The 27500-nt window shown below is 46.4% G+C and overlaps 2 protein-coding genes across 2 annotated transcripts in view; one reads left to right on the top strand and one right to left on the bottom strand.

Moving 5' to 3' along the window:
• LOC138363296 (axoneme-associated protein mst101(2)-like) overlaps positions 1 to 8728 on the top strand; it is a 71177-nt gene extending 62449 nt beyond the window's left edge. Inside the window, exon 3 of the mRNA XM_069322314.1 lies at positions 8651 to 8728. Coding sequence (XP_069178415.1) covers positions 8651 to 8728 — 78 coding nt within the window. The remainder of the gene's footprint in view (positions 1 to 8650) is intronic.
• LOC123752290 (hexosaminidase D-like) overlaps positions 1 to 27500 on the bottom strand; it is a 373939-nt gene that overhangs the window by 305060 nt on the left and 41379 nt on the right. The gene's annotated exons all lie outside the window — the stretch shown is intronic.

The following is a 27500-nucleotide window of genomic DNA, read 5'->3' as shown; positions in this document are numbered from 1 at the left end:
CCCTCGCCGAGGCCACTAGTGTTATCGGCCCTCAGGTAAATTCAGGGAAAATCTTTGACTGTAGAAACCTCTCACCTCACTCCCCCCTTCTCTCATTCCTAAACATCTTGGCAACGACTCAGCAACTATCTACGAAGCCTCTAGATCTTTTCTGCATCATGGCGGCAATCTTCACATTTATTAAAGAGTTTACGAGCTTGGACACTTCTCAACCCGAAGGTTGTTGTTGTTGTTGTCGTAAACAAGCTCGTAGGGCGTCGGCGCTGTTTGTTGTTTACTAAATGTAAACAAAGTTGCCGTGATTGAGGAAAGATGTACGGGTTTCGTTTGTATGATCACACTCAATAGCGTGTTTTCCAGAGGGTCTCACACCCTCACACTGAATAGTGTGTTTAAAACTTTTATGTTTAAACTTTCCTTGTTCAAGATGAGTTACAATTCTTTTTTTTTTGTTACTATTTCAAGAGGTAACGTCTCGTTTGTGTCGTTTCGTCAGCTAATGTTTCAAATGTGAAATAAAAAGTTTTTAAATGTAAAGGTTTTGTTAATTATTATTTACACAGGTAACGTGACGTTTAGGTACTCACCAAGTTGTAAAGAACGGAACGTATTGTTATGTCTGCTTCCGGCCTTGTGTTGTCTACACATCCTTATCATTATATATATATATATATATATATATTATATTTGGTAGCAGTCATTCTTGTACTGGACCGCTGAACAGGACCTCTGTGACTTGTTTGATGACTAAGCAGAAAAGGAGAGGAGCAAGGGGGTCACCCTGTTGGACGCCTTCTCGCGAGTCAATTTCATATTCACCAAAAAGTAGCTTTAGATCCATACTGTAGCACGAATGTACAAAAGGGTAGAGGGAAGGGAAATGACTATGAACCGCACGGAGTACAGCGTCCCTCCGCATCAAATTGAAGGCATTTTTTAAATCTAGCTTGATAAGGGCCTTTTCGTCTGTGATGTTGGCGATGAAGGCTCGAGCTGCATGGGCTGCCGCCTCACACCCTTGTGGAATGCCGAACCCGAGCTGTTTTGGCTTCAGCATGTTGGCCGCTGCCTCGCTAACTGTTCTTACGGCTGCCTTTGCGACGAGACGCCGGAGAGAATTGCCCACAGCTATTGGCCTGATCCCTCCATCCTTTTTCTTTAGAGCACATAGAAAAGTTCCAAAAAAGAAAGGTCTTATGGTCTCTAGTATGTTGCCAGCTAGACATGTGTTGGTGAATCTGGTTAGTTCCACCAGGAGGCCCTGTGCAATGTCACCCAGTGCAGGGTTGAGCATTTGTTTGATGTGGTTGGGTTTTAGTCCTGTGAACCCACCTGCTGATCCTATAGGGAAGGACATGGCTGCTTTATGGACCACAGATTCAGCCACCCAGAGAGGTTCTGCTCTGGTAGCCCCCACTGGTGGAATGTCGTCCTCACGCGGAGCCCTGGGTGGGTGTTTCTCCCTTAGGGCTTGAGCTGTTGCGGCATCTCTGTCGGCAATTGAGTCCTCACTGGTGATGACTCGTATTGCGCCAATAGTGTTTCCTTCTTCTATTTTCTTGGTGACTGATGTTCTGATTTTTGATGTCTCGGATATGGCACTGTTGCTCTTCCTGCCGTGGGTGTTTCTCGCGCGAGTGGGAAGGCGCACCTGGTTGTCCTCCCTGGGAAAATCATTTATAGCTTTGATGACTGAGGCAGCTAAGGTTTTGTCTCTCCTTGCAGGGGTGGCTAGACATATGTTGCCAAACAGTAGGAGGTTGTGCCATGCTTGGGTCGTTCCAGGAGAGTCGTTAACCTTTCTCAGGAGGGCGGATGTCTACAGAGGACAGAGTACAGAGAGTACTCTGTACAAAGTACAGAGCACTTCTATACAGAGAACTGGATTACCACTACAATTTTGTCCCCATTGCTTCTGAGACACTCGGCGCCTGGGGTAAAAGTGCTACCATTTTTTGAAGGAACTGGGTTCTAGGCTAATTGAAACAACAAGGGACCCTAGAGCTGCCAGCTTCCTTTTCCAGCGCCTCAGTGTGGCGATACAGAGGGGAAATTCACACTGCATCCAGGGTTCCTGCCCGCCATCTGAGGAGCTGGAGGAACTCGACAACTTCTGATAATCATCTTTGTACCCTATATGTAACTCCTTTTTTGTAACAAAGTTTAAATAAAACAAATATATATGTATATACAAAAGAATGGGGGATTTTTTATTAATACATTAATACTGTTTTTTTTATTAATACATGAGGTACATCTGCATTTGTGCAGCTACCCTAGACTATATGCAGTGGAGTACAGTGTGTCAAAAAAGCTAACTAGGTGATGCTAAAAAATCCCCATCACACAGGATGGTTAGTCATACAGAGGCATGTGATAAGCGGTCTGCACTGGCAGACTCCGGATGCATTTTGAGGATATCATCAACACAAGAGGGAATAAGGTAGCAGTGGTAATACAAGTCCCCATCTCGCAGGATGGTTAGTCAGACTAACCATGTGTTTAGTAGCCTGCACTGTCAAATTTTGGGTACACTGTGAGGATATCTTCAAGAACACGAGAGTGAATAAAGTAATTGCAAAGCTCCAGGTACCTCATGCCAACTGGTCTGAAAGGTCTAATAACTGGGCATTCAGTGATGTGCGGGAGATCGTGCCGTAGTTCCTGCTCACAGAGTTTGCATCTGGAGTGCTCAGGATTGGGAGATCCGTCACCAACGTCCACCTGACTGTGCGACACAGTGGTTGCAAGGATGTAGTGCTGTTGTTGTCGTGAACAGAAGAAACTATGTTATTAAAATGGTGGAGATATTCAACGGTCGGGATACTTGAAGGATGAAATTGAGAAAGTTATCGCTGAAAAAAACGGGATAACATTGTAACAAAAGGCTTAAAAAAAGTTACTTAATGATAAATAAGTTATTGGTAAGAGCCGTCCTCCTTCCTTACCCTTAATGTAGGGTCTTATTACACAATATTAACCCAAAACCCCAACAGAGCCGACTATTAGCTCAGTAGGCTCGCTGGCGTACAAACTCTCCGGGTGCCTTCTCCAACCCTTCTCTCTACTTGTTTCAATTTCAAACTCACACTTAAAAAAAAACATCGTGGATTTGGTCAACAATTTGAATATAAATTATGATTTTAATCTGGCGAGTTTTGATGTGACGATCCTGTTGAGTAAAGTACCAGTTGATGACTCACTGTTGTTCCTGCGAGATGAACTTCCCAAATATAACTCGGGTGTCCCCACTAATATCATTGTCGAAATAATTAAACTATATATTAAAAACAATTATTTTTGTTTTAATGGAAAAAGCTTCATACAGACGTTTGGTATAGCCAAGGGTAACCAACTATTCCATGTTTTGAGTAATTTATATAATGGAGATTTTTGAAACAAAATATTCTAACTAGGATTTTACGTACTAATAATGTATGGTAGAAATTTCAATGATATTTTGTGTTTATGGGGTACAGATACCAGATTCACAAAGCAGTTACGCAAGCACTTACGAACCTGTACATCTTTTCTCAATCTTTGGCGGCTTTGTTTACAATTAATAAACAGTTAATGAGCTCCGAAGCACCAGGAGGCTGTTTATAACAATAACACCAGTTGATTGGGAAGTTTTCATGCTTGTAAACGGTTTCATAAATGTAACCAAAGCCGTCAAAGGTTGAGGAAAGATGTACACGTTCGTAAGTACTTGCGTAACTGCTTCGTGAATCTGGCTCCTGGTCTTCATCCTTCTGAGTTTCTTGGTCAACTCGATTCTCTGGTCCCTTAATTCAGTTACATTCACGGTTGAGGAGGAGAATGGGGGCTTTACCGGGTTTAGACGTAAAGATTCGGAGATGTTGTACATCTTTTTAGTTTAATGTTTATATAACAGCTACTTATGTGTGCTCCTGTGTACATTATTATTACAACCACCATATTAAAGTGAAAGATGCGTTTTTTCCTGTTTCTGAGAGCCTTGCAAGTTTATAGCTTTCAATTTGTTGATGAAAAAATTACCAAAATATATGATATTGGGTCGAAATTGCAGTAGCCTAAAATAGTCTTGGGCGCTTCATTACGTCAGGCAACGGGAGCTTTTACACCCACAAACTTAAAGTCACACTTATCTTGAAGAGCCCACTTGTGTTACCCTACTCTGGAGGGCTTGATAAACTTTCCCCAACTTTGAATTTTCAGACCTTCAGTGTCAATTTAGTTTAAAAACAAACCAGTATAATCCATATTAATAAAGAACTCGCCTACTGTTTCAACAGGATGCGTGTTGGCAAACGACTTGACACTTGTATCTCTCAGCATCTTTACTCAATTAGAACTGTACAACAGTCAAATGCAAAATTGTTGAGCCTTCCTTCATGTTAGCCTTGCCATCGATTGGAAAGCCGTGAAAAAAGCATAGTCCAGCGCAGTTGGCTTTTTTTCTGAATGTAATTTGATTGAATCCGCCTTAATCAATTATTTTTCCCTACACTTTGAATATTAGCTCTTGTTTGATGTATCTCGATCCCCTGTTGACCGCCAATACTGCACGAATGTTCAACTTATCGTTGCTTGCCTTTCCCCTTGTACACTGTGGCATTGGGTTTAGGTCATTATATTTTATCCTCTGCCCAGTCCTTAGTGGTATTGATGATTTTGGGAATTTATTATCTCTGTCCTTGAATCTTGACCAGCTGTTATCAATAATTTGAACCAATATTATGCCAGTTGATATTATGATTAGCAATTTTATTGTAATCTTTCTTCACGCTTGGAAGAAATATACCAGTATGCCATGAAAAGAATGCGGTCCGTTTTCCTGTATTCACCTAGTTGTGCTTGCGGGGGTTCACCTCTGTTCTTTCGGCCCGCCTCTCAACTGTCAATCAATCAACTTTTTTTTTAACACACACACACACACACACACACATTAGGGGCCTCGTAGCCTAGTGGATAGGGGCCTCGTAGCCTAGTGGATAGGGGCCTCGTAGCCTGGTGGATAGCGCGCAGGACTCGTAATTCTGTGGCGCGGGTTCGATTCCCGCACGAGGCAGAAACAAATGGGCAAAGTTTCTTTCACCCTAAGTGCCCCTGTTACCTAGCAGTAAATAGGTACCTGGGAGTTAGTCAGCTGTCACGGGCTGCTTCCTGGGGTGTGTGTGTGTGTGTGTGTGTGTGTGTGTGTGTGTGTGTGTGGGGAAAAAAAAGTAGTTAGTAAACAGTTGATTGACAGTTGAGAGGCGGGCCGAAAGAGCAAAGCTCAACCCCCGCAAAACACAACTAGTAAACACACACACACACACACACACACACATGTATTAGGTATGATAGGGAAATGGGACAGGAGTCATTGCTGTAAACAACCGATGGCTAGAAAGGCGGGATCTAAGAGTCAATGATCGATCCTGCAAGCACAAATAGGTGAGTACACACACAGCACGGGTGGGACACGAACAAGGGGACACAAGTGGAAACTTAGTACCCAGATGAGCCACAGAGACGTTAGAAAGAATTTTTTCAGTGTCAGAGTAGTTAATAAATGGAATGCATTAGGCAGCGATGTGGTGGAGGCTGACTCCATACACAGTTTCATGTATAGATATGATAGAGCCCAATAGGGTCAGGAACCTGTACACCTGTTGATTGACAGTTGAGAGGCGGGACCAAAGAGCCAGAGCTCAACCCCCACAAACACAACTAGGTAAGTACACACACACACACATTATCTAGTCAAGCATAAGACTACACTGAAAAAGATTCAAAGGTTTGCCACCAGACTAAGTTTCCGAACTGAGAGGTATGAACTACGAGGAGAGACTACGGGAATTAAACCTCACGTCGATGGAAGACAAAAAAGTTAGGGGGACATGATCACCACATACAAGACTCTCATAGGAATTGATAGGGTAGATAAAGACAGGCTATTTAACACAAGGGGCACACGCACTAAGGGACACAGGTGGAAATTAAGTGGCCAAATGAGCCACAGAGATATTAGAAAATACTTTTTTAGAGTCAGAGTAGATGACAAATAGAATGCATTAGGCAGTGATGTGGTGGAGGTTGACTCCATACACAGTTTCAAGTGGAGATATGATAGAGCCCAGTAGGCTCAGGAAGCTGTACATCAGTTGATTAATAATAGAGAGGCGGGACCAAAGAGCTAGAGCTTACCCCCTTAAGCACGACTAGATGAGTACACACACCAAGGACAGCCCGTAACAGCTGTCTAACTCCCAGGTACCTATTTACTGCTAGGTAACAGGGGCATCAGGGTAAAAGAAACACTGCCCCTCTTTGTTTTCCGCCTCCACCAGGGCTGGTGAGTTGATATGGGACTTGTATAGAGTAATCAACCTATTCAGTTTGTTATGCTTATGGTATATTCTTGTGTATGAGACTTGCTGTGTCTCCTCCACCGTGTGTTTCTGGGGGTGTGTCTCTGTGGGACTACCGGGACCTTCCTGTGGCAGCTGCCTCACCCTCCCTCCCTCTCTCTCACCCTCCCTCATCTCTACTTCCGCTCCCAGGCTTGGCTGATACATGTACCCTTCACTCTCCACTTTCTCCTCTTCAGTTGCTAATATATATATATATATATATATATATATATATATATATATATATATATATATATATATATATATATATATATATATATATATATATATATATATATATCGCATATATGCTTGGAGACCATTCAAGCTTGTTCACATTTGTGTTGCTCACGTGGCCCCACAAAATGAGGTGATTTGATGAAATAATTATGCCCAAGATTACCATCAAAGTGCCGTCGGGGCGATGGGGAATTAGCCTCAGCTACCATCGTCTTTTGTACGGTCACAGATGATCAAGCGGTTAAGGTACGTACCCTCTACCCCCAGTTGTATGTGCTCTTGGTGGTCTGGGTTCGAGTCACTTCTGTGGTGTGTGTGGAGTTTTCAGCGTAACATAACGTAACGTAATAGCGTAACATAATGGATATTAATAGGGTATTACACGCATCAACATAAGCAGCTTAACCCTTTCCACCACCGCCCACGGGATGGGTATGGGGTGCATAATAAAGAAATTAATCGAATCTATTCAACCCGATAACAGCCGTAAAATCTGTTCTAACACAATGGATGCTCAAACCCACTTTTCATACCTCGTACGCGTTGCTGGGATTCTGAATATTAGCCCATTCCATTTCTTTCTTTCTTTATTGTGCACCCCATACCCATCCCGTGGGCGGTGGTGTAAAGGCACATACTCGGTTCAGGAACTGAACCCTCTAGTTCGTTTAGCTAAGCTTATAACAATCTTTTGACGCTAGTTACACAATTACTAATGTTTTATATATATATGTACACATACTCATACATACATGTACATGTATATATATATATATATATATATATATATATATATATATATATATATATATATATATATATATATATATACACATACATATTCAGTCTCCTACACAAATACACACATCAATAATCTTTTGTATCACAAGTGATTCAACAAGAGGCTCACAACAGTCACTATACAAGGCACTTTACATCTATGATGAGTCACACAGTTACCAGTCTTGCTCCACACCCACCCAGTTGGGCGGCAACTTTAGTCATGTGCTCCACACCCACCCAACTGGGCGGCAGCTTTACAGTCATGTGCTCCACACCCACCCAACTGGGCGGCAGCTTTACAGTCATGTGCTCCACACCCACCCAACTGGGCGGCAGCTTTACAGTCATGTGCTCCACACCCACCCAACTGGGCGGCAGCTTTACAGTCATGTGCTCCACACCCACCCAACTGAGCGGCAGCTTTACAGTCATGTGCAGGCTGCACTTACAGTAAGCACATTTGGGATACTTCACTAGGATTCCCGGCAGTACATCATTATAAATGAAGTACTTACACATTTCAAGGACTCCATTGATGGTGTTATCTCCGAATTCCACGATTTTGTCATATTCCATTATATAATGACGCAAAGTATGCGAATAGTTCTGCTGACAGAGTTTACATTTAATCAAGTCTACATCAGCAGATGTTACAAACTCCCAGAGGTACATGTAGCTGAGCCTAAGCCTAGCAGTGGTAACATCTAGAAGTCTGCTAACCTTATTGGATGACCCATAGACGTGCGGTACTTCCTGCATAATAGAATGATGATAGATGGAGCAACTGGTGTGAATTTCACTTTGCCTCAAGTCTCCGAAATTAAGTGGGGCATGTTCGAGCCTAACAATCCTCTGAGACTAGGCAACAATCACAAATCACGCTGCAAAGTTTGATGACATTATCCCAGAGTATTTAACCCCAACCTCGAACAGACAGACATTCTTTTAAGGATATCGACATGAGAACGGTGTTCTGTTTGTGGCTAGGCTCACAAAATTTTGCATGGTGATGTGTGACTGTATGTGGAGTGTCACAGGGTAGTCGGGTCGACCCTCATGTTGTGTAGGTAGGGCCTCTTTATGAAGGATCAGATCCTGTTTCGAATCCCAGAGACTGCTATGAAGTCTGAAATGGGAGGTTTACGTTTCCTGAGAATTTTTTCAATAAGGTATTCAGCTGTTAATAATTACTTTATTAACTCTCGCATTCATGTGAATATCCTTAATGACTCACATTACTGTTTAAGCTGAAGTTGGTCCTCAGATCAGAGACTCAAGAGGTCCTCAACAGGCGTCACTTCTCTGCTGGTAACACTCCTCTGTAGCCCTTTCCACTACCGCCCACGAGATGGGTATGGGGTGCATAATACAGAAAGAAATTGAAATACACTGTTACATAACTCTTAAATTTCACCGTACGTGAGTTACCGTGGCGCACAGTTACTAAAGACACCTTTTGAGGGATTATGAGGCCAAATTGGTCTCCTCGCTGGGTGTTGGATCCTCAGCGAAATAAAAGAACATCAACCTATTAGTTTCTGTTGTCTCTACAAACAAAATAACAGTGACTGGTTAGTTTCTGTTGTCTAAACAAACAAAAGGTTACGTCACAGCATCTATCAACAACTATTTATTCTTTGTTTGCGCTGTCGAAGAATTCCTACAAATTAAAGCCTACAAAGAATAAAACAAATGAAGAAATATCACTATCAATAAAACGAAACAGAAAAATTGTCAATAAAAAAGGAGTCAAAAAGTTAGAGAGCCGGCGACACAGGCGGATAAAAGGTAGAAAGAGAATATAGGCGTGTGAACCGCAGGTTACAAATTCGAAAAACAAAATCCGTAAGAGGATCAGATTAACGGTTCACGTCAGAAAATAGGATTGGAAACTATTGGCGATATTAGATGAATGATACTCGCACCCCAGGGGCGGGGAGGGGTGCTTCCCCCTACCCCCAACCATTCCCCCAGGGGGGATGAACCACCCCCTACCTTCCGGTGGTGTGCGACCCTAACCTTCCCCAACTTTCCCTAAAGTCCATACCATTTCCCACTCTCCACCGACCCTGGGGTACCATCCCTTGCCATCCCCCTACCCTGGGGGAGCGTCCCCTCTACCCACCTTACCTTAGGGGACGTTCACACTCCCCCACCGACCCATGGGGAGCGGCCCACCTCCCCATCAATATTAAACTTGCGAAAGTTAAAAATATATTTTTTGATCCTGGAAGAAAGGGGAAACAGTCTCAGAGATTATTAAATACGGGTCCTCGCCAGGTCTTGTGTTGTGTAGGTGGGGCCCTGGCTGCCCTGTGTTGTCCCTGTGATGGTAGTTACTGGGTAGTTACTGGGTAGTTACTGGGTAGTTACTGGGGTAGTTACTGGGTAGTTACTGGGTAGTTACTGGGTAGTTACTGGGGTAGTTACTGGGTAGTCACTGGGTAGTTACTAGGTAGTTACTGGGTAGTTACTGGGTAGTTACTGGGGTAGTTACTGGGTAGTTACTGGGGTAGTTACTGGGGTAGTTACTGGGGTAGTTACTGGGGTAGTTACTGGGGTAGTTACTGGGTAGTTACTGGGTAGTCACTGGGTAGTTACTAGGTAGTTACTGGGTAGTTACTGGGTAGTTACTAGGTAGTTACTGGGTAGTTACTGGGTAGTCACTGGGTAGTTACTAGGTAGTTACTGGGTAGTTACTGGGTAGTTACTAGGTAGTTACTGGGTAGTTACTGGGGTAGTTACTGGGTAGTTACTGGGTAGTTACTGGGTAGTTACTGGGTAGTTACTAGGTAGTTACTGGGTAGTTACTGGGGTAGTTACTGGGGTAGTTACTGGGGTAGTTACTGGGTAGTTACTGGGTAGTTACTGGGTAGTTACTGGGGTAGTTACTGGGGTAGTTACTGGGTAGTTACTGGGGTAGTTACTGGGGTAGTTACTGGGGTAGTTACTGGGGTAGTTACTGGGGTAGTTACTGGGGTAGTTACTGGGGTAGTTACTGGGTAGTTACTGGGTAGTCACTGGGTAGTTACTAGGTAGTTACTGGGTAGTTACTGGGTAGTTACTGGGGTAGTTACTGGGTAGTTACTGGGGTAGTTACTGGGGTAGTTACTGGGTAGTTACTGGGTAGTTACTGGGTAGTTACTGGGGTAGTTACTGGGGTAGTTACTGGGTAGTTACTGGGTAGTTACTGGGTAGTTACTAGGTAGTTACTGGGTAGTTACTGGGGTAGTTACTGGGTAGTTACTGGGTAGTCACTGGGTAGTTACTAGGTAGTTACTGGGTAGTTACTGGGTAGTTACTGGGGTAGTTACTGGGTAGTTACTGGGGTAGTTACTGGGTAGTTACTAGGTAGTTACTGGGTAGTTACTGGGGTAGTTACTGGGGTAGTTACTGGGGTAGTTACTGGGTAGTTACTGGGTAGTTACTGGGTAGTTACTGGGGTAGTTACTGGGGTAGTTACTGGGTAGTTACTGGGGTAGTTACTGGGGTAGTTACTGGGTAGTTACTGGGTAGTTACTGGGGTAGTTACTGGGGTAGTTACTGGGTAGTTACTGGGGTAGTTACTGGGGTAGTTACTGGGGTAGTTACTGGGTAGTTACTGGGTAGTTACTGGGTAGTTACTGGGTAGTTACTGGGTAGTCACTGGGTAGTTACTAGGTAGTTACTGGGTAGTTACTGGGGTAGTTACTGGGGTAGTTACTGGGTAGTTACTGGGTAGTCACTGGGTAGTTACTGGGGTAGTTACTGGGTAGTTACTGGGGGTAGTTACTGGGGTAGTTACTGGGTAGTTACTGGGTAGTTACTAGGTAGTTACTGGGTAGTTACTGGGTAGTTACTGGGTAGTTACTGGGTAGTTACTGGGGTAGTTACTGGGGTAGTTACTGGGTAGTTACTGGGGTAGTTACTGGGGTAGTTACTGGGTAGTTACTGGGTAGTTACTGGGGTAGTTACTGGGGTAGTTACTGGGTAGTTACTGGGGTAGTTACTGGGGTAGTTACTGGGGTAGTTACTGGGTAGTTACTGGGTAGTTACTGGGTAGTTACTGGGTAGTTACTGGGTAGTCACTGGGTAGTTACTAGGTAGTTACTGGGTAGTTACTGGGGTAGTTACTGGGGTAGTTACTGGGTAGTTACTGGGTAGTCACTGGGTAGTTACTGGGGTAGTTACTGGGTAGTTACTGGGGGTAGTTACTGGGGTAGTTACTGGGTAGTCACTGGGTAGTTACTGGGGTAGTTACTGGGTAGTTACTGGGTAGTTACTATGTAGTTACTGGGTAGTTACTGGGTAGTTACTGGGGTAGTTACTGGGTAGTTACTGGGTAGTTACTGGGGTAGTTACTGGGGTAGTTACTGGGTAGTTACTGGGGTAGTTACTGGGGTAGTTACTGGGTAGTTACTGGGTAGTTACTGGGTAGTTACTAGGTAGTTACTGGGTAGTTACTGGGTAGTTACTAGGTAGTTACTGGGTAGTTACTGGGTAGTTACTAGGTAGTTACTGGGTAGTTACTGGGGTAGTTACTGGGGTAGTTACTGGGTAGTTACTGGGTAGTTACTGGGTAGTTACTAGGTAGTTACTGGGTAGTTACTAGGTAGTTACTGGGTAGTTACTGGGTAGTTACTAGGTAGTTACTGGGTAGTTACTAGGTAGTTACTGGGTAGTTACTAGGTAGTTACTGGGTAGTTACTGGGTAGTTACTAGGTAGTTACTGGGTAGTTACTGGGTAGTTACTAGGTAGTTACTGGGGTAGTTACTGGGGTAGTTACTGGGTAGTTACTGGGTAGTTACTGGGTAGTTACTGGGGTAGTTACTGGGTAGTTACTGGGGTAGTTACTAGGTAGTTACTGGGTAGTTACTGGGGTAGTTACTAGGTAGTTACTGGGGTAGTTACTGGGGTAGTTACTGGGTAGTTACTGGGGTAGTTACTAGGTAGTTACTGGGTAGTTACTGGGGTAGTTACTGGGGTAGTTACTGGGGTAGTTACTGGGTAGTTACTGGGTAGTTACTGGGTAGTCACTGGGTAGTTACTGGGTAGTCACTGGGTAGTTACTGGGTAGTCACTGGGTAGTTACTGGGTAGTTACTGGGTAGTTACTGGGTAGTCACTGGGTAGTTACTGGGTAGTCACTGGGTAGTTACTGGGGGTAGTTACTGGGTAGTTACTGGGTAGTTACTGGGGTAGTTACTAGGTAGTTACTGGGTAGTTACTGGGGTAGTTACTAGGTAGTTACTGGGTAGTTACTGGGGTAGTTACTGGGGTAGTTACTGGGGTAGTTACTGGGTAGTTACTGGGTAGTTACTGGGTAGTCACTGGGTAGTTACTGGGTAGTTACTGGGTAGTCACTGGGTAGTTACTGGGTAGTCACTGGGTAGTTACTGGGGGTAGTTACTGGGTAGTTACTGGGTAGTCACAAAGTGGTAACCCCCCCCCCTCCCCCCAACACTTCCCTGAGACCCACAGGTCTTAACAACATGGGGGTCAGGGTTCGAGACCACTCGGAGTAGCTGGCATGGACGAAATACATCTTAGCCAATCAGGAGCGAGCGACTAGCTGAAAGGAATTATAAGAGATACGATGACCGAGCCAATCAGGATTCATTCTTGGCGGTCGCAAGCAGTCTTGGAGGCTCGGACGACAAGTCTTCAGCACGCGGACAGCTGTCCTCACCGCTTGGGGATTAGTCACACCGCTCGGAGATTAGTCACATCACTCGGAGATCAGTCACACCGCTCGGAGATCAGTCACACCGCTCGGAGATGAGTCACACCGCTCGGAGAGATTAGTCACACCGCTCGGAGATGAGTCACACCGCTCGGAGAGATCAGTCACACCGCTCGGAGGTGAGTCACACCGCTCGGAGATCAGTCACACCGCTCGGAGATCAGTCACACCGCTCGGAGATTAGTCACACCGCTCGGAGATGAGTCACACCGCTCGGAGATCAGTCACACCGCTCGGAGATGAGTCACACCGCTCGGAGAGATTAGTCACACCGCTCGGAGATGAGTCACACCGCTCGGAGAGATTAGTCACACCGCTCGGAGATGAGTCACACCGCTCGGAGATCAGTCACACCGCTCGAAGATGTGTCACACCGCTCGAAGATGTGTCACACCGTCCGGAGATTAGTCACACCGCTCGAAGATGTGTCACACCGCTCGAAGATGTGTCACACCGCTCGAAGATGTGTCACACCGTCCGGAGATCAGTCACACCGCTCGGAGATGTGTCACACCGCTCGAAAATGTGTCACACCGTCCGGAGATCAGTCACACCGCTCGAAGATGTGTCACACCGTTCGAAGATGTGTCACACCGTCCGGAGATCAGTCACACCGCTCGGAGATTAGTCACACCGCTCGAAGATGTGTCACACCGCTCGAAGATGTGTCGCACCGTCCGGAGATCAGTCACACCGCTCGGAGATCAGTCATACCGCTCGGAGATCAGTCACACCGCTCGGAGATCAGTCACACCGCTCGGAGATCAGTCACACCGCTCGGAGATCAGTCACACCGCTCGGAGATCAGTCATACCGCTCGGAGATCAGTCACACCGCTCGGAGATCAGTCACACCGCTCGGAAACACCAACCAACTTGGTCCTCCGCCATTATACATTCTAAGGGGGGGGGGGGGGGGGGGGGGGGGGGGAACTGGGCCGGTTGGGTGCTGGAGGCGGAGAAGAAAGCATTAGAACATTTTCAACTTCCTGACTTAATTGCTTCAAATACTTCTTTTTTATTTCCATTTTCTGAAACTCGGCCACCACCAACTTGACGACGGCTCCCTCACACCCTCACGGAAATATGATTAATACAAAAAAAAAAAAGAGTTGATTTTTTTTAATTCATTGTGATTGTTGATTATTCGGTGATCCATGTGTGTGGTGATGTTATTGTGAGGTGTGATGTGATCAGTGATTACGTCTCATGTCTCTCTCTCTCCCTCCCTCTCTCTCTCTCTCTCTCTCTCTCTCTCTCTCTCTCTCTCTCTCTCTCTCTCTCTCTCTCTCTCTCTCTCTCTCTCTCTCTCTCTCTCTCTCTCTCTCTCTCTCTCTCTCTCTCTCTCTCTCTCTCTCTCTCTCTCTCTCTCTCTCTCTCTCTCTCTCTCTCTCTCTCTCTCTCTCTCTCTCTCTCTCTCTCTCTCTCTCTCTCTCTCTCTCTCTCTCTCTCTCTCTCTCTCTCTCTCTCTCTCTCTCTCTCTCTCTCTCTCTCTCTCTCTCTCTCTCTCTCTCTCTCTCTCTCTCTCTCTCTCTCTCTCTCTCTCTCTCTCTCTCTCTCTCTCTCTCTCTCTCTCTCTCTCTCTCTCTCTCTCTCTCTCTCTCTCTCTCTCTCTCTCTCTCTCTCTCTCTCTCTCTCTCTCTCTCTCTCTCTCTCTCTCTCTCTCTCTCTCTCTCTCTCTCTCTCTCTCTCTCTCTCTCTCTCTCTCTCTCTCTCTCTCTCTCTCTCTCTCTCTCTCTCTCTCTCTCTCTCTCTCTCTCTCTCTCTCTCTCTCTCTCTCTCTCTCTCTCTCTCTCTCTCTCTCTCTCTCTCTCTCTCTCTCTCTCTCTCTCTCTCTCTCTCTCTCTCTCTCTCTCTCTCTCTCTCTCTCTCTCTCTCTCTCTCTCTCTCTCCCTCCCTCTCTCTCTCTCTCTCTCTCTCTCTCTCTCTCTCTCTCTCTCTCTCTCTCTCTCTCTCTCTCTCTCTCTCTCTCTCTCTCTCTCTCTCTCTCTCTCTCTCTCTCTCTCTCTCTCTCTCTCTCTCTCTCTCTCTCTCTCTCTCTCTCTCTCTCTCTCTGATAATAATCCCTTCCACTATGAAGAGCAACTTCCAGCTTCTACCACGGGACCATGTTGTCCTGGACCCGTGTACTCTCTACCTGTTGTCCTGGACCCGTGTACTCTCTACCTGTTGTCCTGGACCCGTGTACTCTCTACCAGTTGTCCTGGACCCGTGTACTCTCTACCTGTTGTCCTGGACCCATGTACTTTCTTCCAGTTGTCCTGGACCCGTGTACTCTCTACCTGTTGTCCGGGATCCGTGTACTCTCTACCAGCTGTCCTGGACCCGTGTACTCTCTACCTGTTGTCCTGGACCCGTGTACTCTCTACCTGTTGTCCTGGACCCGTGTACTCTCTACCTGTTGTCCTGGACCCGTGTACTTTCTACCTGTTGTCCTGGACCCGTGTACTCTCTACCTGTTGTCCTGGACCCGTGTACTCTCAACCTGTTGTCCTGGACCCGTGTACTCTCTACCTGTTGTCCTGGACCCGTGTACTCTCTACCTGTTGTCCTGGACCCATGTACTCTCTACCTGTTGTCCTGGACCCATGTACTCTCTACCAGTTGTCCTGGACCCATGTACTCTCTATCTGTTGTCCTGGACCCGTGTACTCTCTATCAGTTGTCCTGGACCCGTGTACTCTCTATCTGTTGTCCTGGACCCATGTACTCACTACCAGTTGTCCTGGACCCATGTACTCTCCACCAGTTGTCCTGGACCCATGTACTCTCTACCAGTTGTCCTGGACCCATGTACTCTCTATCTGTTGTCCTGGACCCATGTACTTTCTACCTCTACCAGTTGTCCTGGACCCGTGTACTCTCCACCTGTTGTCCTGGACCCATGTACTCTCTACTTGTTGTCCTGGACCCATGTACTCCACCAGTTGTCCTGGACCCGTGTACTCTCCACCTGTTGTCCTGGACCCATGTACTCTACCAGTTGTCCTGGACCCATGTACTCTCCACCTGTTGTCCTGGACCCATGTACTCCACCAGTTGTCCTGGACCCGTGTACTCTCCACCTGTTGTCCTGGACCCATGTACTCCACCAGTTGTCCTGGACCCGTGTACTCTCCACCTGTTGTCCTGGACCCATGTACTCTCTACTTGTTGTCCTGGACCCATGTACTCTACCAGTTGTCCTGGACCCGTGTACTCTCCACCAGTTGTCCTGGACCCATGTACTCTCTATCTGTTGTCCCGGACCCATGTACTCTCTACCAGTTGTCCTGGACTCATGTACACTCTACCAGTTGTCCTGGACCCGTGCACACTCTACCAGTTGTCCTGGACTCATGTACACTCTACCAGTTGTACTGGACCCATGTACACCCTACCAGTTGTCTTGGACCCATGTACACTCTACCAGTTGTCCTGGACCCATATACACTCTACCAGTTGTCCTGGACCCATGTACTCTCTACCAGTTGTCCTGGACCCATGTACTCTCTACCTGTTGTCCTGGACCCATGTACTCTCTACCTGTTGTCCTGGACCCATGTACTCTCTACCTGTTGTCCTGGACCCATGTACTCTCTACCAGTTGTCCTGGACCCATGTACTCTCTACCAGTTGTCCTGGACCCATGTACTCTCTACCAGTTGTCCTGGACCCATGTACTCTCTACCTGTTGTCCTGGACCCATGTACTCTCTACCTGTTGTCCTGGACCCATGTACTCTCTACCTGTTGTCCTGGACCCATGTACTCTCTACCAGTTGTCCTGGACCCATGTACTCTCTACCAGTTGTCCTGGACCCATGTACTCTCTACCTGTTGTCCTGGACCCATGTACTCTCTACCTGTTGTCCTGGACCCATGTACTCACTACCAGTTGTCTTGGACCCGTGTACTCTCTACCTGTTGTCCTGGACCCGTGTACTCTCTACCTGTTGTCCTGGACCCGTGTACTCTCTACCTGTTGTCCTGGACCCATGTACTCACTACCAGTTGTCTTGGACCCGTGTACTCTCTACCTGTTGTCCTGGACCCGTGTACTCTCTACCAGTTGTCCTGGACCCATGTACTCTCTACCTGTTGTCCTGGACCCATGTACTCTCCTGTGAGGCAGGTTGCTATGCTCACCAGGAAACCTCTCCTCAGGTTAGGCTTATACAAGCGTCACCCGAGCCAGTGCATCAATATACTCTGCATTCAAAATTTGTTGTTTCTCAAATATAGATTATGTATTTGAATTTGTTTATAGTCAGGTGTAGGTTAGGTTAGGTTAGGTTAAGTCAGGTCAGGTTTGGTTCCATTGGCAATTACTACCACGATCTACAACCCCGTATTTGTAGTGCGTGGATGAAGCATTTATTAACGTGCGATTCGAACATAGGAAGAGAGCGAAGCAATATTTGAGAACAATTCCCAACCCGTTCTCGCATAAAAAGATCCAAGCTCTTTAATCCAGCCGCCAAACCCGCTGTTTATGAATGAAAAGCGGTTTTACACACGACTCACAACTGATGACGTCCGAACAGTTCCAGAACAAGTGCTTCACTGACGAATTTTGTTTGAACCTCAACGCTGTAAATGCTTCACACACGTACTACAAATACAAATAATCGCCAACAGAACCTAAACACCTAACCTAACCTATGCCAATATATGCACAATATGCTGATATATGGTAATATAAATTTATATTTGAGGAAATTCCCGTTCTGAATGAACAGCATGTAAAAATTTATGAATGCGTCTGTGGGGTCGACCGCTGGATGTAATGGACTGGAGTGGAGGACGGGTTGGGTTATAATACCGAAATGAGCTTGAACCGAATTGTAAACATCCCTTCCTTGTCAGCTGGATTTTTTTTTTTTTGCAGGGATATTCCTGCGCGGGCCCTAAGCCTCGGACTGGCCCATTAAATGTTGCTTGTTTCTGTTTTACTTGGGCGGAGATGAGTATTTCTGACTCGTATGGTCGCTTCAGTAAGATTTTGTCTAGTGTGTTTAACAACTTCTTTTGCTCTGGTGAATCTAAGTTGAAATCTTAATGAATTTGTAACTGTGCACTGTGTTAGATAATGTTCCAGTGGTCTGTCGGGCATTTCTCCACAGTGCTGACATTTCCTCTCATCTTCCGGAACCTGTAAGCCTATTTCCCATGCACATGGGTATCCAAGCCTGATGCGATGTAAGTGTACTTCTGTTGTTCTACTGTTCCCTTTCATCAAACTAGGTGGTTCGTAGTTGGTTGAATTCTTGTACCAACCCGCAGATCCTGATGTTGCAACTGCTGTGTTGTGGTCACTGTACATATTTTGCATTGCTCTGTTTCTTAATCTGTGATAGACTCTGTGGTATATAAATGTCTACATTTCTTCTCTTAGTTGCAAGTTTTGCAGATTTGTCTGCAATGTCATTCCCTATTATTCCCACATGACTTGGCACCCAGTTGATAAGTATACGCCGGCCTTGTCGTTTGAGTGTTTGCATTAATGATATGACATTTGTGATCAAATGGATGTTAACACGTATGAGTTTTTGTTGCAAGCTTTCAATGGCGGTTCTCGAATCTGTGTGTATGATAACATGTTGTCGGTGTTCAGCAAGAGCATGTTCCAAAGCCTTTTGAATGGCTAGCATCTCTGTAAAGTCGAACACCCGTTTCAGAGTCTCCAACTATTTACAGTTTCTTGCTTTAACTGCAGCTCCGGTTTCTTGTCCCTGCTGGTCTACTGATCCATCTGTGAAGCATATGAAGCTGACAGATGCCAAGTTTGCTTCTATATACATCTGTGCAATATTACGTAGCAGATGAGGATTAGTCTGGTTCTTTCTTCCTTCATGAACCATAATCTTAAAGTCTGCTGGCGGAGATTCCCAAGGGGCTTGCATAACATAGTCTGCATGTATTTCGTCGACACCCCTCTCAGTGATTGTGTTTGTTATATCGAATGTATTGATGGTGTTTATCACACAATGGGTCCACCTGTTGCTATTGGAGGCTCTTCTGTCCCGAGTTAGTGCTCCAGTGATTATACCTTTAAGTGAACTGATTCTAGGTCTAGTCACCACACTACACCACCACCACCACCACACTACACCACCACCACCACCACACTACACCATCACACTACACCACCACCACCACCACACTACACCACCACCACAATACACCACCACCACCACCACAATACACCACACTACACCACCACCACACTACACCACCACCACCACCACTACACTACACCACCACGACACTACACCACCACCACACTACACCACCACCACCACCACCACACTACACTACGCCACCTCCACCACCACCACACTACACCACCACCACACTACACAACACACTGCACTACCATGCTGCTCCACCACACCATGAAAACAAGAGCTTTAAAGTGGCTAAATAACTGTGTTGTGTGTGACCTTCACTTTGTGTCCCAGGGCATGACCTGTGACCTCTGAGGCTCCCACAGCGTCCACCTCCCTCACACCTGCCCGGCCTCTGAAGGTTACACCACGGATAATCTGGGATGAGGCGGCGGACCTGCTGCTGAGTCCCCCTCAGGGGCTACACTGCCCACAGTGTGATGTTGAATCACTTACAACCGTCCACTACAGACTTCCTGAACAGAGACCATGGTGACGTTTAGAGGGAAGTGGTTGATCAAGTTGTCCCGGATGTTGGACGTGGACATCGACAAACAGTTTTTAAGTTTAGTTCATTTATTATGCCCCCTATACCCATCTTGTGGGCGGTAGTGGAAAGGGTTACAGAGGCACATAATGGGCTCAGGGACTGAACCCCACAATTCATTTAGCTGAGCAAGTTACAATCTTGATGAGCTAGTTACAAAATTCAATGAACATCGTCACATCATCAATGGGTTCAAGATCGACCATAAGTATAGTTTCTAAATTAAGCAACTGACATATGTGGAGAGCTAGTGTCACAATTGATATGTTTGTCCTGCACACCGCCCCCCATCCAGTGGGCAGCGGTGGATAGGTTACAATCACTTAGTTACTACCTACAGTTAGCAAACTGGGGATATTTGGCTAAAATTTCTGGTAGCAGATAATTTTGAATGAAATATTTACATATTGTTGGAACATTGGTTATAGAATTGTCTCTGAATTCACGTATCTTTTTGCACTCCATTACATAGTGACGGAGGGTGTGCGAATAATTTTGTTGACACAGTTTACATTTGGTCAGATCTACATCAGCAGATAATGAGAATTCCCAGAGATACTTGTAACCGAGTCTAAGCCGAGCAGTAGTAACATCTAGAAGTCTGCTGATTTTATTGGATGAACCATAGATGTGTGGCTGCTCTTGCATGATAGTATGATGATAGATGGAATTACTGGTGTTGATTTCACTTTGCCTCAGATCGACAAGATCTTGTTGAAGTTCTCGGTGTACTGCTGCTCTCAGACTGCTCATTGACAATCAAAGGTTATACTCAATTTCTCCTTTAAAGGCCGATTTTTTGGCTAACTCATCAGCTCTAGCATGCATTCGGAGGCCAACATGAGGTGGAGACCACATGAAATGGACTCTGTTACCATCATTATTACAAACATCATGACGCACTCAGAACACAAATCACTTAATTGCTTTGATTGGATACGGACGATCTCTTGCGTTCACTCCCAGGTAGATTAATAGGACCTGTTGCTGTTATGTAGTCCCAAGTAACTTCTGACCCGCCGTAGCTACTGGTGGCCACCCACCCTCACTACCCACCCATCAAGCCACCCACCCTCACTACCCACCCATCAAGCCACCCACCCTCACTACCCATCCATCAAGCCACCCACCCTCACTACCCACCCATCAAGCCACCCACCCTCACTACCCACCCATCAAGCCACCCACCCTCACTACCGACCCATCAAGCCACCCACCCTCACTACCCACCCATCAAGCCACCCACCCTCACTACCCACCCATCAAGCCACCCACCCTCACTACCGACCCATCAAGCCACCCACCCTCACTACCCACCCATCAAGCCACCCACCCTCACTACCCATCCATCAAGCCACCCACCCTCACTACCCACCCATCAAGCCACCCACCCTCACTACCCACCCATCAAGCCACCCACCCTCACTACCGACCCTCACTACCGACCCATCAAGCCACCCACCCTCACTACCGACCCATCAAGCCACCCACCCTCACTACCGACCCATCAAGCCACCCACCCTCACTACCGACCCATCAAGCCGCCCACCCTCACTACCGACCCATCAAGCCGCCCACCCTCACTACCGACCCATCAAGCCACCCACCCTCACTACCCACCCATCAAGCCGCCCACCCTCACTACCGACCCATCAAGCCACCCACCCTCACTACCGACCCATCAAGCCACCCACCCTCACTACCGACCCATCAAGCCACCCACCCTCACTACCGACCCATCAAGCCGCCCACCCTCACTACCGACCCATCAAGCCGCCCACCCTCACTACCGACCCATCAAGCCACCCACCCTCACTACCGACCCATCAAGCCGCCCACCCTCACTACCGACCCATCAAGCCACCCACCCTCACTACCCACCCATCAAGCCACCCACCCTCACCGCCCACCCTCACCCCCCCACTACCGACCCACCCGCGCCGCCCACCCTCGCCGCCCACCCTCACTGGTCTGGTATTGCATCTTTACATGACTTTCAACCTTTCACCATCCACTCTCCCGTGTCGTTGTCTCTCCTTCCTCTTCTCCACCACGCTGCTCCACCACACTACACCACCATCACTCTACACCACCACCACACTACACCACCATCACTCTACACCACCACCACACTACACCACCACCACCACCACACTACACTACCATCACCACACTACACCACCATCACTCTACACCACCATCACCACCACTCTACACCACCACCACACTACACCACCACACTTCGTAACCCCACTACACCACCACCACAATACACACCACACCACACCACCACACTTCGTAACCCCACTACACCACCACCACAATACACACCACACCACACCACCACACTTCGTAACCCCACTACACCACCACCACACCACACCACCACACTACACCACCACACTACACCTGTTGGAAATATTCAACACTTATTTCTCATTTTATTACTTCGATAGATAATCCTTGTACTAACTAACTAGTTTGCTAACACTACTAATCAGTAGAGTAATAATTTAATACATTTCCCACTGTGTTATAACCACGCCAAGTTTGTCCTACTATCTGTGGAGATGTTACGTCAGTCAGGCCGACTGAAGAAAAAATATCTACATTTCAAAGGTTTGCCTTCAATTCTCCCTTCATATCAGCATTCTTCTTTAAGAATTATTAGCTGATAATATGTTTACCAATGATCTAATGATATAGCATTATTTGCTGAAGATCACTATGTACATACTGTTATCAAAGACATACATGCAGGAAAGAATTACCTCTATAACTTTTTTCCCTATATGAACTTCGTTTCGTATTAATAGTTATATGACGAGAAGTTAACTAGATTTAGCTCTCATATAATAAACCTTATCCTCATTATCTGGCATAGTTGAGTAAATTATAGAACAGTCACACAGCTTCACCAGACTATGCAACAAGAGAACAGTACCCAGCATAACAGAAGAGCAACACAACAGTGCAAGAATGGAACATGTGAAGGGCTACATGTTCCACTAATGGCTACATGTTCCACTAATGGCTACATGTTCCACTAAGGGCTACATGTTCCACTAATGGCTACATGTTCCACTAATGGCTACATGTTCCACTAATGGCACATGGCTACTAATTGTGAAAATTTACATATGCACTTAATTTAATAAGTGCATATGTGACATACTTATTGATTGTGAATATTTTAGTTTACTTTGAAAAGCTTTATAGAAAACACCGACCTCACCTAACCTTCTTAGTATGTTAAGATAAGCATCTTATTGCTTCTTATTTACAATTCTTGCTTAACCTATACCGTTGATAGGTTAAGTAATAATTGCAAATAAGAAGCAATAAGATGCTTATCTTAACATACTAAGAAGGTTAGGTAAGGTCGGTGTTTTCTATGAAGCTTTTCAAGGTAAACTAAAATATTCACAATCAATTAGTATGTCACATATGCACTTATTAAATAAGCCAATATTGACTATAAGCAAGTGGGAGAACGGGTTGCAGGAGGAGGACCACCACGCTAAACACACCCTCAAGCTGGCTCTAACAACGGCCAGCTTAGTTCAGGTCAGGTGAGTAGGGGATAACGGGTCTGTTAGTTCTGTTGTGGCCTTGTTAATCTGCTGGCGATTACTAATCCCATATCATCAGACGCCTAAGGACCTCATACGTCCCAACAGTTGTATACAAAGATGAAACACAGACTCAGTACACACAGCCCGGCTCCTGTGTCAGGTAAGTCCACTACGGGATAACCATAACCCGTTGAACCTTTTCCAGTTTAGTGTTATGCTTGACTACATATGGACTCCTACTCGGGTTGAACTTTAGTAGCTATTTGTTGGACCATTCATTCAGTCTGTCTAGGTCCTCTTGTAGCCTCATACTATCTTCCTGTTTTAATCCTCCTCATAATTTTTGCATCATCAGCAAACAATGAGAGGAACTATTCTATACCCTCTGGGAGATCATTTACATATATCAGGAACAGTATAGGTCCAAGGACTGACCCCAGCGGAACTTCACTGGTGACGCCTCGCCAATCTGAAACCTCTCCCCCTCACAGTGACTCGCTGTCGTCTGTTGCTTAGGTACTCCCTTATCCAATGGAGTACCTTCACTTTCACTCCTGCCTGCATCTTTTGCACTAGTCTCTTATGTGGTACTGTGTCAAAGGCTTTCTGGGAGTCCAGAAATATGCAGTCTGTCCAGCCCTCTCTCTCTTGCCTAATTAATGTTGCCTGTTTATTAATTATTATTAATAATTAAATTAAACCAATTAAACCTGTTAGGCATGATTTGCCATCTCTGAACCCATGCTGATGCTGTATTACAAAGTTCTTTCGCTCTAGATGTTCCACTAGCTTTTTTCGCACAATCTTCTCCATCATCTTGCATGGTATGCAAGTTAGGGACACTGGCCTGTAGTTCAGTGCCTCCTGTCTATCCCCCTTCTTATATATTGGGACTACATTGACCGTCTTCCAAATTATTGGTAGTTCACCTGTTACCAGTGATTTGTTGTACACCATGGAGAATGGCAGGCACAGTGCTTCTGCTCCTTCCTTTAGTATCCATGGTGAGATTCTATCCGGGCCTATAACCTTTGTCACATGTATGTGTGTGAGACAGAGATCTCTGGAGGTCGGACATGAAGCACCTCAGATTACTGCAAGTCCTGCACTCTTGTCATGTCGCGTGCATCATCGTGCAACAACTCCGTTACTCTCAACAAGGGAACCATAATTAAGATTATCCACGTTAAGGACTAACTATTGTTAGCACCGTCGACCTCCTCGTGTGTGTGTGTGTTGACTGTGTCCGACACACCACGTGTTGACTGTTTCCGACACACCACGTGTTGACTGTGTCCGACACACCACGTGTTGACTGTGTCTGACACACCACGTGTTGACTGTGTCTGACACACCACGTGTTGACTGTGTCTGACACACCACGTGTTGACTGTGTCTGACACACCACGTGTTGACTGTGTCTGACACACCACGTGTTGACTGTGTCTGACACACCACGTGTTGACTGTGTCTGACACACCACGTGTTGACTGTGTCTGACACACCACGTGTTGACTGTGTCTGACACACCACGTGTTGACTGTGTCTGACACACCACGTGTTGACTGTGTCTGACACACCACGTGTTGACTGTGTCTGACACACCACGTGTTGACTGTGTCTGACACACCACGTGTTGACTGTGTCTGACACACCACGTGTTGACTGTGTCTGACACACCACGTGTCAGTAAGCTGGTCGTCCCTTCACCTATTGGCCTCCGCCAGTTAGTCCTCTCCGAGTCACTGTCAATACTTAAAGGGATCGGGGCACACTCTTCGTTTATTCCCCATTTAAAGTGCATATTAAGTAGTTTTAAGGTTATTCGAGGGAAGGGACCGGACTCTGTACACTTTTAGTCCAACGGTAACCCTTTTCCCGCCTAGTTTCCCTGTACCTCACAGCCGGGTCCCTGTACCGGGGAAGTGATGGTGGAGCTGTGTTGGGTTGTCAGGATGTAGCAGTTAACTCCCCTCCCTCCCTCCCTCTCTTTCACTACTTAATCCTCTCTCTCTCTCTATCACTCATCTTCACTTCCTCTCTTTGTCTGTCTGTCTGTCTGTCTGTCTGTCTGTCTGTCTGTCTGTCTGTCTGTCTGTCTGTCTGTCTGTCTGTCTGTCTGTCTGTCTGTCTGTCTGTCTGTCTGTCTGTCTGTCTCTGTCTGTCTCTCTTCTTATTGGTGACTCCATCTTAGCTGTTTTAGGGTTGTTTGTTATATGTTGGTGATTATTACCTGAGTCGTTATAACTACACCAACACACTACACCACCACACTACACCACCACACTACACCACCACACTACACCACCACACTACACCACCACACTACACCACCACACTACACCACCACACTACACCAACACACTACACCAACACACTACACCAACACACTACACCAACACACTACACCACCACACTACACCACCACACTACACCACCACACTACACCAACACACTACACCAACACACTACACCAACACACTACACCAACACACTACACCACCACACTACACCACCACACTACACCACCACACTACACCACCACACTACACCACCACACTACACCACCACACTACACCACCACACTACACCACCACACTACACCACCACACTACACCACCACACTACACCAACACACTACACCACCACACTACACCAACACACTGCACCACCACACTACACCAACACACTGCACCAACACACTGCACCAACACAATACACCAACACACTACACCAACACACTGCACCAACACACTGCACCAACACACTGCACCAACACACTGCACCAACACACTGCACCAACACAATACACCAACACACTACACCAACACACTACACCAACACACTACACCAACACACTGCACCAACACACTGCACCAACACACTGCACCAACACACTGCACCAACACACTGCACCAACACAATACACCAACACACTACACCAACACACTACACCAACACACTGCACCAACACACTGCACCAACACACTGCACCAACACACTGCACCAACACACTGCACCAACACAATACACCAACACACTACACCAACACACTACACCAACACACTACACCAACACACTGCACCAACACACTGCACCAACACACTACACCACCACACTACACCACCACACTACACCAACACACTACACCACCACACTACACCAACACACTGCACCACCACACTACACCAACACACTGCACCAACACACTGCACCAACACAATACACCAACACACTACACCAACACACTGCACCAACACACTACACCAACACACTACACCAACACACTACACCAACACACTGCACCAACACACTGCACCAACACACTGCACCAACACACTACACCACCACACTACACCAACACACTACACCACCACACTACACCAACACACTGCACCACCACACTACACCAACACACTGCACCAACACACTGCACCAACACAATACACCAACACACTACACCAACACACTGCACCAACACACTGCACCAACACAATACACCAACACACTACACCAACACACTGCACCACCACACTACACCACCACACTACACCACCACACTACACCACCACACTACACCAACACACTACACCACCACACTACACCAACACACTGCACCAACACACTGCACCAACACAATACACCAACACACTACACCAACACACTGCACCAACACACTGCACCAACACAATACACCAACACACTACACCAACACACTGCACCAACACACTGCACCAACACACTGCACCAACACACTGCACCAACACACTGCACCAACACAATACACCAACACACTACACCAACACACTACACCAACACACTACACCAACACACTGCACCAACACACTGCACCAACACACTACACCAACACACTGCACCAACACACTGCACCAACACAATACACCAACACACTACACCAACACACTGCACCAACACACTGCACCAACACACTGCACCAACACACTGCACCAACACACTGCACCAACACAATACACCAACACACTACACCAACACACTACACCAACACACTACACCAACACACTGCACCAACACACTGCACCAACACACTGCACCAACACACTGCACCAACACACTGCACCAACACA

Source organism: Procambarus clarkii, chromosome 1 (genome assembly GCF_040958095.1).
Source record: "Procambarus clarkii isolate CNS0578487 chromosome 1, FALCON_Pclarkii_2.0, whole genome shotgun sequence".
Lineage (NCBI taxonomy): Eukaryota > Metazoa > Arthropoda > Malacostraca > Decapoda > Cambaridae > Procambarus > Procambarus clarkii.
This window is presented reverse-complemented; position numbering and strand designations above follow the sequence as displayed.